This window comes from Hemibagrus wyckioides, linkage group LG01 (assembly GCF_019097595.1).
Source record: "Hemibagrus wyckioides isolate EC202008001 linkage group LG01, SWU_Hwy_1.0, whole genome shotgun sequence".
Taxonomy (NCBI): Eukaryota; Metazoa; Chordata; class Actinopteri; order Siluriformes; family Bagridae; genus Hemibagrus; species Hemibagrus wyckioides.
Genome location: NC_080710.1, coordinates 10,335,843 through 10,353,786, shown reverse-complemented (window position 1 = coordinate 10,353,786; position 17,944 = coordinate 10,335,843). Strand labels below are relative to the sequence as shown.

The 17,944-nt window shown below is 39.2% G+C and overlaps 2 protein-coding genes and 1 long non-coding RNA gene across 3 annotated transcripts; 1 reads left to right on the top strand and 2 right to left on the bottom strand.

The window, feature by feature from the left end:
- Nucleotides 1–432: 432 nt before the first annotated feature.
- Nucleotides 433–14,034, bottom strand: dedd1 (death effector domain-containing 1). The gene is made up of 6 exons (XM_058390411.1): nucleotides 13,908–14,034; nucleotides 12,713–13,200; nucleotides 11,363–11,467; nucleotides 11,066–11,194; nucleotides 2,170–2,557; nucleotides 433–1,517 (listed from the first exon to the last, which is right to left on the bottom strand). Exons 2-6 carry the CDS (start codon nucleotides 13,164–13,166, stop codon nucleotides 1,511–1,513), a joined length of 1,083 nt encoding a protein of 360 aa, XP_058246394.1. The 5' UTR covers nucleotides 13,167–13,200; nucleotides 13,908–14,034; the 3' UTR covers nucleotides 433–1,510.
- LOC131353414 (uncharacterized) lies at nucleotides 4,630–10,999 on the bottom strand. Its single transcript, XR_009204621.1, has 2 exons — nucleotides 5,822–10,999; nucleotides 4,630–5,168 (listed from the first exon to the last, which is right to left on the bottom strand). It is a non-coding gene; the product is annotated as an uncharacterized LOC131353414 (long non-coding RNA).
- A 189-nt stretch (nucleotides 14,035–14,223) lies between the features above and the next one.
- Nucleotides 14,224–17,595, top strand: rabac1 (Rab acceptor 1 (prenylated)). The gene is made up of 6 exons (XM_058390423.1): nucleotides 14,224–14,377; nucleotides 15,018–15,098; nucleotides 15,593–15,802; nucleotides 16,033–16,130; nucleotides 16,377–16,478; nucleotides 16,616–17,595. Exons 2-6 carry the CDS (start codon nucleotides 15,028–15,030, stop codon nucleotides 16,702–16,704), a joined length of 570 nt encoding a protein of 189 aa, XP_058246406.1. The 5' UTR covers nucleotides 14,224–14,377; nucleotides 15,018–15,027; the 3' UTR covers nucleotides 16,705–17,595.
- The last annotated feature ends 349 nt before the right edge of the window (nucleotides 17,596–17,944 follow it).

Sequence of the window (17,944 nt, the reverse complement as noted above, 5' to 3'; positions counted from 1 at the left end):
AGCCGCAGGCGAAAACTACTTTGGTATGAAGGACACTTTTGTGCAGGAATACATAGAGTTGGACACGCATTATATGAATGGCTGTAACAGTGGGGTCCTCAATAAGTGAGTGCACGGAAATAAAGGAAGTGCACAGAAAAGTGTTTGGCACAGGATCTGGGTTTAATTCCAGCCCTGTAAGAAAAAGGAGAACAGCGGCAGGCTATAAAGACTGATCCCACAAGTACACTGAGGGCATCTGCTGGTGGCTGGTCCAGAATCTCACAAAACTCCACTGAGGCATTTGTGAGACCAGAGTTTACCAATAGAATATACTATATATTATACTATAATTTTATTTTTGTTAAGGTTTCCTAATTCAACAAAGTGCTGATCAGTCAACTAAAAATAATAATAATAATAAAAAAACAAAAACACAATGGAAACAAGCGCTTGTGGTAATATTTTATTCAGAATTAAATTTTGAAATTGAAATATAAACGTCTATACATGCGTTCATTAAATTAAAATGTTAAACAAAAACAGAAGGAAAAAGTAGGACACAAAGAAACAAATCTGACACACCAGACAGACAAGAGTATAGACGAATCACTACCTAGGACTACTACTTTTTGTTTCTATTTTCTTCAAATGATACAGACATAAGTATTAACCCATATATTTTAAATTAAAAAAAAATCCTATAAAGGCTCACTGTGATTGCGACTTAAGGTCAAGAGGACAGCAGCTTCTCTGAATCATCTGATCGAGTGAAAGAGCTCTTTTAAGAATCCCTTTCATTAGAAATGGCTCGTCTCTTGTCTCCGAGCATCTGTTCAGATATTTTGGACCTGGGTCTTGGAATGCTGGTGTTTATTACACAGATGTTGCGTTACATCTGGTCCATAAATACCCATAATTACCAAGTAATCTAATACCACCGTTGCGTTTCTTCAGTGTCCTGCTGTAGTGAACACACACACACCAACTTGTAGGAAACAGACTCACTACCAGTGTATAGATATTTTTGTGTTTAAGGTGACAAATAGTGAGCATTTTAGGGGACCTTGGTAGTTTCAGAACAATATTTTTGGTTACAAACCAATTAATTCAGCTCATTTTCCTCCTCTTCTATGTAGAGGCCTAATCAACTCAATTCAAGCAAAACCATGGCAAATTCTTGTCTATTACCCAGCTACTTTTAACATAAAATGCAAAACCAGTTTCAGCTGGGTCTCCTTTATTTCACTATGTGGTGTAACCAAAGACATATTAACGCACAAAATTACCAGCAGTAAAGAAAGCTGCCTTCAGCTTGTGCGTAGTCTGAACCTGCGTGCCACTGATTAGCCTACATACACACGTCTACACAAGGGAACTTTGTCCCTTTTTGGTAAGGTGTCTCTTTCAGACATACTCGAATTCATATCTCTCTTTATTTACTCTCATTCCATACACAGCCCCTCCTGCATCGTCAAGATTAAATTAACTCAAGAGGACTTTTCTTCTCTCTTCTCTTTGGCAGTGTTTCTCATGGCCTGGAAACAAAGGAACAACAAAAAAATAGTGAAAAATTAAAGCGCATAACTATGAATGAATGCACATTAGAAAAGCCTTTCTGTGGAATTATAGCCAAGCATATAGGAGCATGTTTAACAGACAGAACAGACAGGGATGAGAAGAAAAAGAACGGCAAACAATACATGTAGGTGGGACAAGGAGGTACTAAGAGGCTGACAAAAATGGCACTGTGTTGATTAGGAAAATAAAAAAAATAACCAACCACACCTTTAGTAATTAAGAGCAGTCGCAGTATTAATAGTAATTCACTCGTAAAAGAAAATTTTGTATAATTACAGTTAACTGACCAGAAAGGTCAGCTGTACTGATGGCATCTACTGCCTCCTAGTGGCACAAATTAAAATGTTCCTTTAAAATGTGTCGGTGAATGTCATTATCAGGGTTTCACATTTAAAATAAATAAATAAATAAATAAATAAATAAATAAAAAGACTACGCAGAATTAACTAAAAACACTGCTGATAAGGAGGTTCATGCACTAAACCTTAATCTCATTCAGTTAAATGCTCTTACTGTAGAGTGCCTGGAAAAAGAAATTGCAGTTGGAACCACCATCCTTCTCACTAATCAGCACTTAACCAGTGTCTGACTGCGAGAACACTTTCTTACCTGTGCAATTGGTCACTTGCTGTGCTGTTTGTCTGACTGTTAAGTAGTAACTTCCTGCCTTCTTCATAGTCGTCCTGATCAACGCTGACCAGCAGCCTCACTCCTTCTTGCCCAGCGGCTCTCTTCAGAGAGTCTGTGATGAAGACGCCCTTGAGGGCCTCCAGCAGCGCGCCGCTCAGGTAGTCAGCCCAGAACGCGTCTAGGTTCTGCAGCTCAGAGAACTTGATGTCGCAGACAATGGAGCCGAGGTCACGAGCACGCAGCAGAAGGCTGGCACGGCTGAACAGTTCAAACTGGCGTTCCAGAGGTTGTTGCTTGTCCGAGGAGACCCTGGCACGCAGGGCAGATTCGTGCTCTGAGTACTCGGCTCGAACGCGCAGCCGGATATCTGCCATGAGGAAAGGAGGAAAGGAGGAGAATGGAGGAAAAGAAAAGAAAGGAGGGAGGGGAAGGACGATGAACAGAGATGGAAAAGTGGGCCAGGAATGTTGTTGTGAAAACAGAGTTGAAGGATGAAGAAGGCAAGAACAGAGAGGGATAAAAAGGTAGAGAAATAAGCAAGGAATTTTTGTCAACTAGCAAAACAGACTCAGCATATCAATACACAATAACTTGGCTTTTTAGGATGACTCAGATGATCTTTCACAATAAGTTTAACAAAGTGCAAGAGGATAGTATTTCCTGGCAGTGTACTTAATGGCCTTAAGATGAAACTTTTCTGCACAGGAGCATTGTGGCTGCAAGCAGCAGGGAGCTGCTTCTGAGCTCAACATCTTGACAGTAATGACTGAAACCTGAACTGAAATGATTGAAACATTCATCTGGACCACATGTGGCTACAGCTGAATGTTTAGAAATATAACGCATTCCGAAAAAAAAAGAATAAATGATTTCAGTTCTAGGAGCAGACAGTCGAGAAAGAGTTAACACTGTTCAGCCGAGCAAATTCTTTTGAGTGAGCAACGGATCTCGCAGAAGACCGTTCACTGTAGTCACACTTTAGAGATAGCCAGGCGTATTTAATTGAGCAAGCAGGACTCAAAATGGAGGGTTTCGGGTAACGTTCACTGATGGGAGACTTAACCCACAATACCAAATGATTTGCAGCACTTTGGGGAATACAGCATTGGATCTTACAGGCCATCTGCGTTATGTTGAATTTCCGACTGTCCCGTTTTCACACCCATTTTGGAGTCACAATTCATTCTGGGAAATTCAACTCTAAAAAGTCCACCAAGAGAGGGCTTTAATTTCAGGAAATTCAGCGTGAACTAAAACGCAGCTCCCCAGTCCTAAAATTTTCACTTATTTCAAGGTGGACTGTCATTGAGCAGAAGTGGTCTTTTGTTTAGCACTAAAAGGTTTCAGAGGCCAAGTAGTCAGAAGTAACACAGACTAATAAAGGATGGCGCTACCTTGTGGTCATTTCGAGAACAGGAGGAGGAACTGATATCATGCAACAGCACAGGGCACAGAGATGGCAAGATACGATTGAAAGATACATACTGAACCAGCGCTTCGTTGTGATGTCATTTCCTTTCATGTCATTTCATGTCAGAAGAGGAGAGGACCCATCGATCTTCAGAGCATTGCTGCAACAAAAATCCAACCCTTTCCACCCTCAACCCTTTCCGCACTCGTTTTTATTTTTCTTTTTTTTTCTTTTCAATTTTGGTCACTTTAAAGTAAAGGAGTGTCTCAGGAACTCCAAGGACACAGAGTGTAATCATGTGATTTTTCTTTTTAAAAAATTCAGGAAAATGTTAGGAGAAATTCCAAAAAAAATACATCTTTAACTTTGCAATTTATAGTTATTTAAAAAGTTAGGGATTGTCCAACAGCATTTGCTTCAATATGATTCTAATACAGTGAGTTTATGTATGAAGGAATAAGAGTAAGACTTTAATAAGAAGATAACTACAAGGAGGTTGAATTTGATTTGTAAGCATTAATTTAGCAAACTAAACCTCCCTGCATATCACTGTTCACTTATCATTACTGACTGCAACAATCAATTCTATAAGACATCAAATAAGGCATTAGCATATACTGTAATGGAAATTAACCAGTGACAAATCTAACTTAATAATAATAAAAGCACAAGGAAATTTCTTTGTTCTTTACAGACCTTCTTGAAAATAGAATAAAATCTCTGCAGGCTTTTAGAATTGGTATTTAAAAAAACAAAAAAACAAACAAACAAGCAAACAAACAAAACAAAAAAATCCCATCACTCTTATTTAGATTCCCCCCCCATAGATCTTGTTCAAAATATTCCCCACATATATTAATTCAGTGGTGGCTTGCACACAACAAACTGGAAACATAAACTGGTTAAAAGTTTAAAAAAAAAAAATTCTCCAAAAGAGATCCAATGAAAGCATACATTCGCATAGAACTTTCCATTTTTGTTCCATTGTAAAGCACCTCTCATGCTGTCATGCAGCGAGGACATAGTGGTTTTTGCATTGTTTAAAAAATTAAAATAAAGAAATAAATAAAGAAAAAAGAAAATCTCCATTGAGCTGCTACCTCCACTTACACCACTTTGTTTAGGCAGATGACTTAGCACAAAATACATGAACCAACAGTTTTTCCTCTAGTGATGAAATTTATGTGTGTATTTACAGAGAATCAGACAGGAGGTCATAGGAGCAAAATTACATGAATCCATGAAGGTAAAGTTAGGTGTCTAATTTCCAGGTTTTTGTTATTTACAGTATAAATATAAACAGGTCATTTCATTTTCCAGCAAAAACACAAGCTTTGGCACAATTTTACGAAGGAGCTGCTCCATGCGAAGAGCTTCCACACTATATCCATCCCTCTTTTGTGACGAACAACAAACCAAGACGGAGGGAGAGAGAACGAGAGCAGGAGGCTGAGGACCAACCGCTCGCTATTTTATCTCATTCATTAATTTCGCTCTCTCCCTCTCTTAGTATGTGAGGATGGCCAACTTGTTTTGTCCCTGACACTTGAGTCAGTCTGTTTTTGAACTGTGGACACAAAGGAGAGAGAAAGAGACAAGCAAAGTTTGGGATGAACGTTTTTCCAAAGGCTGTTCCTCTGTTGCGGTCAAAGCAGGCAATTTCATAAGCTTCAATTCTATATAGGTAGAAATAAATTGAATTTGTAGTCCCCCCCAATGATATTTACGTCTACATTTTTTCTTTTTTAAATTTGATTTTCAACAAGAGCTCTGTTGGGTCATTTTCCTCAGAACTGCTCACAAAATGAAAAACTGGACATTTCTCTAGGTTGAGCTATCACTCAAGGCAGATTCAGGTTTGATATTGTTATTGACTTCCTCAGTTTTGATCAGGTCAAAATGACACACATTCAGGAGAACGCTGATAGCTGTGAAAGAGCTATATTGTTTTAGAACAATTTTCCCATTATATGGAGTTTCCTTTCCCATTTAGCAGTGATGAAAATGAAAGAAGAAATTTTCTACTCTTGAGTCAGTTCTGTGGCCAACAACTTTCTCCAGAATTCTGTACTAGTTGTTTCCCCCAAAGTCTACTAAAAGTACACAAATAAAAACAGGGCTTTTCAGGAATCATGGTCTGAGGAAGTGGCTTGTTTATAATGGTAACATTCAGCACTTTCACCCCTCCTCTTAACCGAGTGAGGAAGGTAAACTTTTTACCTTAGACATGGACCAGGCCTCATGAAGGAGTGCACGAGAGAGAATGCACACACTTGGCTTGAGTGTGTATGATCGCACAGAGAGGACAGCACACGCCCTTTAGTGTGACGTGCACTCTCTCTTTCTCTATCCATTCTCCTGCTTTTCCTACCCATTCCTGAGTCAACCTGCTGGAATCAAATGTGGGGTCAATAGAGCAAAGAGCACTTTCAGCATGTTTCAGGAGCAAAAGGTCAATGGTCACAGGGCATTCAAGGTAAAGCAGGACTGTAGTATCTTAAATCGTAAGCTTCTTACCAACCAATAGGCTGTAGGCATCATGTAAAGCACAAAAAAACAGTAAAAGATCATTTTTCTTATGTTCCAGATTTCTTTTTTTAACAGAATAAGACAAAAACCTTTGGTTTCATCTCAAGGTATTTTGGCAAATGTTCAATTTATCCTTTTGGGATACTAGACTTTTCTTTTTGTTTTTAATGAGATCAAAGTAATAAAATAAACCTAGGGAACTGAAAATGTCATTCTGTAAAGCTAAGAATAAACAAAAAGGGTTATCATTCCAAAAAAAAAAAAAAAAAAGCAAAGAAAAGAAAAGCAACTGCCAAATGTTCACTGAAAAATGGCTTGCGGCAGACAACATTAACACTACTAGCACACTGACACATTATTTTCATCAGATACAAGGGGCTAAAGTAGTAGGCATGCTCTCTTTTGGGTTTCCGATGTTTAGAAGCTATTGCAGTAAGGAGGGGAAGGTGAATGAGCGCAATATTATAATCTCATTCATCAAGCTGCACACATACTGACAGCGCATCAGTGAGCTTCGCCAAGCTCAGATATAGAGGAGTAGAGTGTTATACTCTAGAAAGCCTTAAAGAGTTTGCTTTCATTCAGAGCAAGTGCATTTCATATAGCATCCCGGCATTATGTTATGTTGAGAGAGCTAGGGGGAGCGTGACAGAGAGAATGAATAAAGAGAAAAAGATAATGTGATCATGCAGAATGAAGATGTCTGGGAATGTGAAGCAAGACTCAAACAAAGACTGGAAGTGACATCTACTAGTTAGACAAATATTTCACGTGGGAAAGATGGAGATCATTCAGATATGAATTGGAGTAGAAGGCAATAATTAGTTAAAGGTCCACTAAGTAATACATTCTCACAATGAAGAGACCACTGTTTTTTTGCCTCACCAACAAAAAACTACCCCACAGCTTTATTAATCTACTCTGACAGATAATTGCTATTTGTTCACAGGGACAAGAACAGAGGCATATCTCAGTTCTAAACAATTTTACCCCAAACCCTGTGACTGTGTTTTGCTTTTCTTTAAATTTTTGCATATTGACCAGCATTAAGTCCGCCACTTCTGGGTGACAATTTATTATAACCACGGCATTTCACCCTAAAACAAATAATTAAGGGCAAAATTAAATCTATTATTTTGTTTCTTGCTCATACAGGACGTTGAAGGATATGCCTTATTTTGGGCAGATTTTAAAATCTGGTGGACTGACCCCCCCACCCCCACCCCAAAACATGGCCTTAGAAGTAATTAATGGGGGTAAAATTTATATTGTTAAATTAAGACACATTTTTGGTGAAATCTCCGCAGAGGAATATTCATCATCCTTGCTTACATTACATTTGGCTAATGCACCTTGTGATGCAGTTGCTGAAGATGACTGAATAAATAATAAATACTTAATAAATTAAGAAAGAAATGGTCTAATTAGTCTAAACTGTATTTTAAGCCCCTGATATTTGGGATTTTAAGACAAGTGCTCAGACACCTGAACAGTGCATGGCGGAAATTACAATATCTGAATGGATGTCTCCCTGTGTAAATACTGGCAGTTGAACTTAATCTATATTCACTGCATATGCGCCACATTCACAGTCTGTGCAAAACCAACCACTTTATTTAATTTCCTAGGAGCACAAATGTGCTTAATGGTTGATCTGTTACTTGACTCCATGATCCTTGATTTTCTGCCTGCACTGTTGAGTTCACAAGCCACTTCATTTGATCCAATATCATATGACCTTATTACTTTTCTAAGCATGTAGTAACATCTGTATAGTATATATAGAATTCTTATGATTCAAAACACAGAGCCCAAACCCTTCCTGGACATATTAACACTCAATCCCAGTATGAGAAGTTCAGTACAATTGCTCTGTTATTGCCATGTGTAATCCCCTGAAATGGTCAGTTTCTAGTGGTCTAGTTCAAAGTACTGAGTGAAACAGTGATGAGGCATGTGGTGATAATCAGAAACATAAAAACAAGAAAATTTTTTCATATAAAATAATTTTAGAAATAGTACATTAAAGCTCTCCAGCTGAAATGATTAGATTTATTGTTTCCATCTCTTAACATATCAGTAATGGGTTTTTTTATTTTTATTTTTATTTTATAATTGTATTTTCATTTTCCCAAGTTCCCTATGCCTCTCATGTTTTATTTACAATGCTTAGAAATACTGATTTTTTTTTTTTTTTTGCCAACTTAGTGGACCTTTATCACAGCACAGCCCATATTTCCTTTTATTTCCCAGTTACTAATGCAGTAGTTTGTTTACCTGGTGTGGCAGAGCAGCATTAAACATAGCAGCAATCTGATTCTGATTGTGAGGCACTTTTTCTTGCCCACTCCTTTACCCATTTATCACCCTTTCAAGCTGTTCGAACAGAAAATATGAATCACCAACCATTCTGACACATTCACATATATTGGAGCAAACAACACTAATACACTTTGGTAAACACCGTTTAGGGTGATGTGGTGTGTTTTTAATGATATATCTCAAGCATTTAGGGCAGGGGTGTCAGACACATTGTAGACTATATTGTATTTAGTCCATTGTCAAAATAAATCTGTTTAGTTACTATTAGTTATTTGTCAGCATTTAATAAAAAAAAAGTACATTCTGATTGCACAACAGATACAGTGGAGCCCAGTAATCTGAGAGCACTAGTGAAAAATGCTTCCGTTTTGCATCATTTTCTATTTTATACAACAACTTCCATTATAATTGGTTCATCTCCTTTTAGGTGTAATAACAGCATGTATAACAGTATCTTTTGTACAAAGCTGTTAACATGGTCAATATCACACATTTGCTTACATTTAAATAAGGACCTGGAAATATTGCAGAATTAGGAGTATTAAATATTTATTTTCATTTACTTTCTTTGTTTTAAATAATACTACGTTGCAGAGCCAAAATTTATTATTTTAAATAACGATAACAAAACAAAGTCGCAGACTACTTGACTCCACTGTACATTTGCTACAAAACAGATGAACAGAGTGTGGTTTATTACACAGTAATTAAAGGTCTTGCATGAGTTTTCAAGCACTTTGTGGTTTCAACTGAGATTACATATGTAGCTACTTGAATTTATTTTAAGGCGAAATGATTGAAATGTAAGGTATCTCACTTGATGTTTAAAATATGGATGGCACTGGAAGTGGCCATTTTTAGTTGGATCACATATTAAGAAGTCAGCTTTAACGATACTTGGACAGGAAGGCTAACTATTCAGTGTAGGTATCCTGCTTGTAAACACTCACAAAAACTCACAAAGTCTCCTGGGTAATTTGCCAAGCTGAGCCACAACCATACACCGATCAGGCACAACATTATGACCATCTGCCTGATATTGTGTTGGTCCTCCTTTTGCTGCCAAAACAGCCCTGACCCCGCACTGTGTATTCTGACACCTTTCTATCAGAACCAGCATTAACTTATTCAGGAATTTGAACAACAGTGGATCGGATCACACGGGCCAGCCTTTGCTCCCCACGTGCATCAATGAGCCTTGGACGCCCATGACCCTGTCTCCAGTTCACCACTGTTCCTTCCTTGGACCACTTTTAATAGATACTGACCACTGAAGACCGGGAACACCCCACAAGAGCTACAGTTTTGGAGATGCTCTGATCCAGCTGTCTAGCCATTACAATGTGGTCCTTGTCAAACTCGCTCAAATCCTTACGCTTGTCCATTTTTCCTGCTTCTAACACATCAACTTTGAGGACAAAATGTTCACTTGCTGCCTAATATATCCCACCCACTAACAGGTGCCATGATGAGGAGATAATCAGTGTTATACACTTCACCTGTCACTGTTCATAATGTTATGCCTGATCGGTGTACAGTGGCATTGTTGTTAGTGTTTAATGTTTTACATTAAATTCTTAATACACCAGAAGATGAGTAATGCAGCTAAGATGTACATGTGTAGCTCTAGCCATATTCCTTCTAGCGTTACTTTTTTTTATTCTTTATTAATATACGTTGTATATACATTGTTGCAGCAATATACACCCAGTCTCTCATGTTGTAACAATTTTAATAAATAGTTTCCCAACTTTTTTGGTTTGTTCACAGTTCACATCACTTACACAGCGGGTTGATATTAATAGATGGACAATGTGTTAATCTGTACACTGGCAAAGTCAACAGACTCAATGCAGCATGTCTGTGATTTAGACACTGAATCATCCTGCATCAGAACGGCACAAAATGGCCGCCCCCATCTCCGACAGCATGGTGCGCCTCTTAAAGATGTAGGGTATCAGGAGACAAAGAGCTTGCTTGTTAAGTGTATTTTGTGCAAAACACTGTACTTTCACTACAATTAGATTAACAAAGAATCATTAAAAAGAAAAAAGCAAATCATCTACAATGTAATCACTTAAACACATTTAGGTAAAGAAATTTGTGTCTGTGTGAGGGCAGTTTGATCCAAAGCAATTAGTTTAACAGTGAATGAATATACAAGATATTTTAAAAATCTGAATTGTGATTGACAAGCACATGGACTGCGTATGGTACATCTGCTAAGAGACTGGTCATCTGTGTATATATATATATATATATATATTAAAACCTGCCATAGAAGTGAAGGAGCACTTTCATTTTTGCTAAATGTTTGAGAGATAAGAAGCTGATGACGGTTTGCACTAAAGAAGAGTGCTCTTTCACAAGGAAGTCTGAGAGGGGAATAGGGACAGTTGTAACTGATTAGTTTTTCTTTTGTTTTGTTTTTATTACACATACAGAACAGAAATGGGAAATGATGAAAGGCTGTTTAAATCTGAACTGTGAAGAGTGCCAAAGAGATGAGTAACGGCACAAACAGAAAGGTTTAAAGGAATGTTTAAAAGAAAGCCGAAAAAAAGAGAGAGCGACAAAGAGAGAGCGAGAGATATGAAGGAAAAGTGATCTTACCACAGGTCATTTTGTTAGATGCTGGTTGAGGTAAGATTTCTGACGTATCCCTGCTTTTTCTTGTCCGGCCTCGCCCTCTTCCCCTTCTCCTTCGTGCTGGTGCAGATGTTGTGACAGCTGAGCCAACACCTAATTACCAGATACACACATACCTCATAACCATTTCACATATACCTCACAGGTGTGGACATATCACAAGTCCAGGCAACCAGGACAAGCAGACCCTTGGAGAATTTCACCATCCTGAAGTGGCAGGTTTGTGAAATTGTGATCAAAATAAAAATCATCTCAACTCACCTGCCCTCCACGGAGACGCTTGTGTGTTTGCCAGGTCCGAGTGTGAACTTCTGTGTGCATGTTCTCTCCTTTCCAGATAGCTTACAGGCTGTCTCTCTGGTGACACTGACAGGAGGAATGCAAGAATATAAGCATTTTTCTGTACAAAACAAGTGTAAACAACAAGTGACAAATTATATCCCTTGCTAATACTGCAAAAACTCCACCCTGACACACATTAAATGTGTTTACACTGCAATATTTGTTATATGCTCAGTGACTCTTGTGCTTAGAGTTTTTGTGATTCCTGTCATAAGCTTGACATTGTACACTGATCCGGCATAACATTATGACCATGTGCCTAATATTGTGGTGGTCCCCTTTTTGCTGCTAAAACAGCCCTGACCCGTCGAAGCATGGACTCCACTAGTTCCCTGAAGGTGTGCTGTGGTATCTGGCACCAAGATGTTAGCAGCAGATCCTTTAAGTCCTGTAAGTTGCGAGGTGGGGTCTCCATGGGCACCACCTTGCAACTTACAGAAGTTACAGGATAATTACAGGATACTTTTGATAAATACTGACCACTGCAGACTGGGAACACCCCACAAGAGCTGCAGTTTTGGAGATACTCTGATCCAGCTGTCTAGCCATCACAATTTGGCCCTTGTCAATCTCGCTCAAATCCTTACGCTTGTCCATTTTTCCTGCTTCTAACACATCAACTTTGAGGACAAAATGTTCACTTGCTGCCTAATATATCCCACCCACTAACAGGTGCCATGATGAGGAGATAATCAGTGTTACTCACTTCACCTCTCACTGCTCATAATGTTATGCCTGATCAGTGTATGCTGTGCTGATGTCACAGTTAGCCAACTTCAGTGGTGTTTAGAAGAAATCATTTCCGTGACCTCAAACAGATGGGATAATGGACGGGATTTGAAATTAGCTCTTAAAACAAAAGACTGATTGTTTCTCTCCTCACTTACCTGTCATAAAGCGGTGACAGTTAATGTTGGATGCAGTGCTGGTATATGAGTTACAAGATGACGGCGGGATTAGTATTAGCTTGGAACGCTCTGTGTTTGAACAGACTAGTGTAGTGTCAAAGTAGTAACAAACAGCACTGTGGGTAATGTAGGAAACCATTTGTCAATACGTTTCAGAATGATAAAACTGAAAACATAATAAATCTTATGTAGCAGTGAAGACAACATATTTTTAATGAATATTGATATGCAAAAAGTTTGGTGTGGATTATTTCTTTTTATACTTTTCCTAATCTCGTGTGTGTGTGGGTGTGTGTTTGGTGGGGGCGGGGTGTCATTAAAAGCAAAACTGCTTTAAATTTACAGTTGGTCCATTGCTCACCTGTTCTTCTTTTCTTGCTGGAGACAAATGGTAAGAGGTCGTGCCGTGTAAGAATTCGAAGTAACTGCAACAGAGGTTCCAGATTTGCTTCACTCAAGAAGCCACGTCTCTCAAGTTCCAGCAACAGCGCAACACCGCTCTTCGGCTTACTACGGGGAGCAAAGGGATTTGGCTCTCCCTTAGGGCGAATCCTGCGCCAAGCCTCCAAAAGGCGTGGGCAAGGGGAATTTGCAGGTGAATCAGAGTCCGGCGAAACGTCTTCAGTCCAGCTTTCTGGATCGAGAGGATGCCTGGTAGGATAGGCTTCATGCAGAAGGAATGACAGGACTTCAACGTCAGTCTCTGTCAGCTGGGAACCCACAATTTCAAAGACCTCATGAAGTGACAGCATGTCATAATAGCTCAAGCAGTCAGTCTCCTCCCAGTACAGAGAGTACCTCGAGCAGGATGCCATGGTTAACTGCTGTCAAGTCTTCCACCAAACGGCTCTGCAACAGAAAAGTGTCACAAATATAGGTGCTGGTTATTAAAAAAATGTTTTGTTGAGTTTGTTCAAATAAACCCCGAATTATTATGATAGAAACTGGAGAGGTGAAAAAACACGCCCTAAATATTACATCATGGCATCACGTCTGCATAACGTCTTGTTTGTGTGAAGAGTGATTTAATTATCTTGTTATATAGTTCTATGGGATTACAAAAAAAGGAGTCAAATTTGTATTTCAGAATAATATACTGACAAGACACAGAAAATGTTCGTCGCTTTTGTGTGGTTTGCTAATCTCCGCAGTCGCTAGCAAAACCAGTCACCCTGACTTTAACTAGCTAACACTACTGTCCTTCTGCCTCAGAGCCGTAACAACACACCACAAAGACGCGCTATGGCTGACCACTGTAATGTTTACACTCTGCTTGGTTAACTGGACAGCTGGTTAAATTTATGAACATGAATGCCAGTCGCTTTGCTAGGCTAGTTTACCTGACAGGAAGAAAAAGAAATGGTCAGTTGCTATGCTAGTTTATCTGACTAGCTGAAAAACAGCTGATATTCCAGGTATGACGTCAAGCTGCTGTATCGACTCAGCTTTCAAAACAAAGCTGTTCTTTTGTTTGTTTGTTGTTGTTTTTTTTTACTTTTACATACCCAACCACCTCAATCTACAACTCGTATTCGAAATATTTAGCCATAACTCACCAATTACTTGGGACAGAGTAAGAAGATGACCACAGTCAAATTTCTCGAAACATCTCTTTACAGCAGTGGGTAGTGGCCGTGCTGAAGAACAACACAGGCTGACCAATCATGTGAAGGGAATAACAAAAATACCAACCAATCACGCGTTACGCTCCCAGCGTGACGTCCAGCAAAAGCCGCCATGTTGGTAAGGGAAAGTAATTCATGATATATACTGTCATATCTTTTTGCTGATTTAAAACAAAATAGATGCAGGTCACGTCAGATGGTATCTTTAGGACCAGATAACGTGCAAAGGACATTTTGTAGAACCAAAAAATGTCCACAGTGTGCCTTTATGTAACACCACAAGAGGGCGAATGAGGGCAAGGCACAGAAACCTCACTGTACAGGAAGAGAAGAAACTGAAGCCGTTCCACATCAGCACATCCGCCTGTATCGACACAGCGAAAACATCGCAGATATACACAGTAAGAGGCTGACTTTGTAACAAATATCATTATTGTTATATATGATCGTCGTGTTATTTACTGTTTGTTGAGCAATCGATTGCTTATTTTGTGATTTTACTCTGTAGTTATACAGCAGCTTCCTTTGTTGTTAAACACTACACAGTAACTGATCATACATTACTAGGTAAACTTTCCTTCTATAACATAGCACTGTTTTACTTTTTATTTTAAGTAAAAAACTAAAAACTGGTAAAGCTGTTGGGCTGATGTGTGCATATATATACATATATATATATATATATATATATATATATATATATATATATATATATATATATATATGCACACATTAACCAGCAGATTTTGGAGGTCTGTAACACAAACTGAATCTCACACACCTTTCTAATCCCTGTAGACACACTAAATGTGTTATGGACCTAATGACGTTTTGCACATTATTTATGGAATTATATTATATACCTTTTATATAACTATTTGGCCAACAGCCCTAAACTGTTCTTAAAAATAGAATAAAAGTCCCACATCCGTTCAGACAGGCCACAGATTGTTTGTTTGGTTAAAAATGTTGACTTCAACGTCATACATGGCATAGGTCAATCTCTGTACACGCCCTTTTTGTGTGCATTTCTGTGTTCAGGTGTGTAGAAATGGAGGCAAAGGCAGGTGACCCTTTCAGCAGTGAGGCGGAGGAGCTTCCTGCGGCACGGATAATCAGTAGGTGAGTAGTTATATTTTTTTATTTTTGAGGAATTAAACATGATCGAACACGCTGTTCTAGGAAAACAGTCAGCCACCCAGTGTTGATTAGTTTCTAATAACAATACGTCCTGAGATGTTTTATTCATTTGTGAACAATTACAAATGGTAATCATTTTTAAAAAGATGCTTTTTATTGATGCAGCTACATACAAGTCCCTTGTTCACATGTTCTCTAAGTCCCTGTATTAGTTTTTACTGTACAGACAATGACATATTATTGTATTAGAACAAATAAACATTAATGTAAGCCTTACAGCTGGTAATCTTTAAAATAATTGATACTACTTTTAGAGTATGGCTCTGTTGCTGCACAAAACACTAGCCATGTTATCATAATGTATTTTTACACCTGGTTTATGGATCCTGTTATATTTACTATGAGCAGGAATTAGCCAGGATTATCCTCTCCCCCTTATCCTCTTTCCCTCTAACCCTCTATCCTTGTGTTCTCAGACTCTTTCCTAAAGGGATTTCTGGGAATGTAGCGAAGGAGTGGCTTGACCGTAGACGGAAGTCTATCAGGCCCTGGGCCAGCTTTGTGGACCAGCGCAAGTTTTCCAAACCGAAGAACTTCGGTGACCTGTGCCAGCGTGTTGTGCGCAACATGGACACCTACCACAGCAACTACACGTTCATCTTCCTGGGGCTCATCCTTTACTGCATGTAAGAAATCTCTGCAGATGAGATGAGAAGTGCTTCCTATTTAAAATTTTTTTGTTTTCTTTAAGATTTCATAAACCTAGATTTAGCAGATTCAGCTGAAGTCAGTGAAGGATTTGTCTCATCCTGAGATGCTATGCCCATGTGCTGCTGATCACTTTTGTACACTTTTCTGGGCTCAAGATTCAGGAACCTTTGATTTAAACAGAGGCTTCCTTTTGTGTTTCACACAGTATCAGCTCCCCCATGCTGTTGATTGCTTTGGCTGTATTTGCTGGCGCCTTTTATATCATCCACCTGAAGTCACTGGAGTCCAAGCTGGTTGTTTTTGGTGAGTGTGTGAGAGAGAGTGAGGGTGTAAGTGAGTGAGTGAGGGTGTGAGTGAGTGAGGGTGTGAGAGCAAATAAGGGGTGTGAGAGTGAGTTCATGTGAGGGTGTGAGTGAGTGTGTGTGAGAGTAAGTCTGTGAGTGTGTGTTCCCTTCTTCGGTGTATTGACTGACTAGTAAATGTCTGTAGTAAATGACAGGCTGTTGTAAGGTATCCGTTTGTCTCATTGTCTGCTCTCCTGTCTGTCAGGTCGGGAGTTGACCCATGGTCATCAGATGGGCCTGGCTGGAGCAGTGTCTTTACCCGTCTTCTGGCTTGCAGGAGCTGGAGCAGCTGTGTTCTGGGTACTGGGTGAGTATCTTTTCTCACTCCCTGCTATGTGACATTTAGGTATTGAAATGTAACACATTGTATTGATGATTTCAGTACAAGAAAAGTGTAATTCAAGTGTCTCCTGATTTGTTGTTTTGTATTCTGTACTCACTCAGGAGCGACGATGGCTGTGATTGGCTCTCACGCTGCTTTCCGTGAATTGGAGCAATCAGACATGGAGGAGCTCCTGATGGAGCCGGTCTAAATCTTCGGCTCTTCGGCTCTTGAGCTCTGCACACGTTATTTATCTGGATGTCTTGCTTGCACATTGTTACTGCTTTCTAATAGGTTGTGGCGAATGAACTAAATATTTAATCAATCTATGGATCGACTGTTATTGGGGAATTGATGCATTTTCTTCTGTTTCGGTTGCGGATCCGATTTCAGAGAAACGATGACCAGACGTGTTTTTAAAAGCAGCCTGACGTCGAGTTGCTGAGAGATTAAGCACAGTAGAACACTTACAGCTTCGTGGGTACACAGCGGATACTCGGCTCCATCTGTTACATGTGGAAGGACTGCATGTGAATCATGCTTCAAAAACAAAAATAGAAATCATGGCAGAAATCAAAGCTGTAGCACATCACATGGGGGGGGGGGGGGACAACATTTTTTAATCAATCTTTATCTTCTTTAAATGGCTTCTTCTTCTAAACTCTGCTTTATGAAGGAATTGAATGGAAATAAAATAAGGAGTGTTTTTGTAAAAAAAAAAAATATGCAGGAAGTTTTTGTGTACGAGGGAGAAAAGCAGTCCAGTGTGCCTGTCTACATTATCATTAAGGTGTTGTTTACTGATGTTATAGAGTATGTACGAAATGCGGTATCGAAGAGCTTCACAAAACGCACGTTGCCCAAAAGTGCTTTTTTTGCAATTCTTTGCGGTCTTTCTATTGCCTTTTTTTTAATCACACAATATTTTTCAAGTATTTTTAATTTCTTGTCTAAACTCGTCTTTTATCCTCATGTTGTATTTCCATCAAAAGGAAAGTGCAATAAAGTCCTGCTCCTGTAACGTATTGCATGCTGTGTTTGATGTCACTGCTTATAATTTGCCAGGATGTGTTGAAGGAGAATAAAAGCCTTTGTAATCTTCTAGGCCTTTCTATCAATAAGCGTTGAGTTACAAGCCTTCTGCATCCTGGGTGCTCATTTTTCTTTCTTACTCCCTTTTTTCTTTCTCTCCTGCCTGACCTCATTGACCTCTCTGCCCTTTTCCCCCTGCCTGCTGACAATCCAATTTTTTTAGGTTGCCATAGTGATGACCTTGGAGAATAGGCTCCCTCTCTGGCTTTAAATTATACTGCGGCAAAAGGAGCCGGCGATCGATACTCCATTACAGTGGTGCAGTAAGCCAGGGGAGGGAGGGGAACACACTGCAGTGCGCTCACACCGACCAGCTACAGGACTCTGTCTGTGTGTGTGTGTGTGTGTGTGTGTGTACT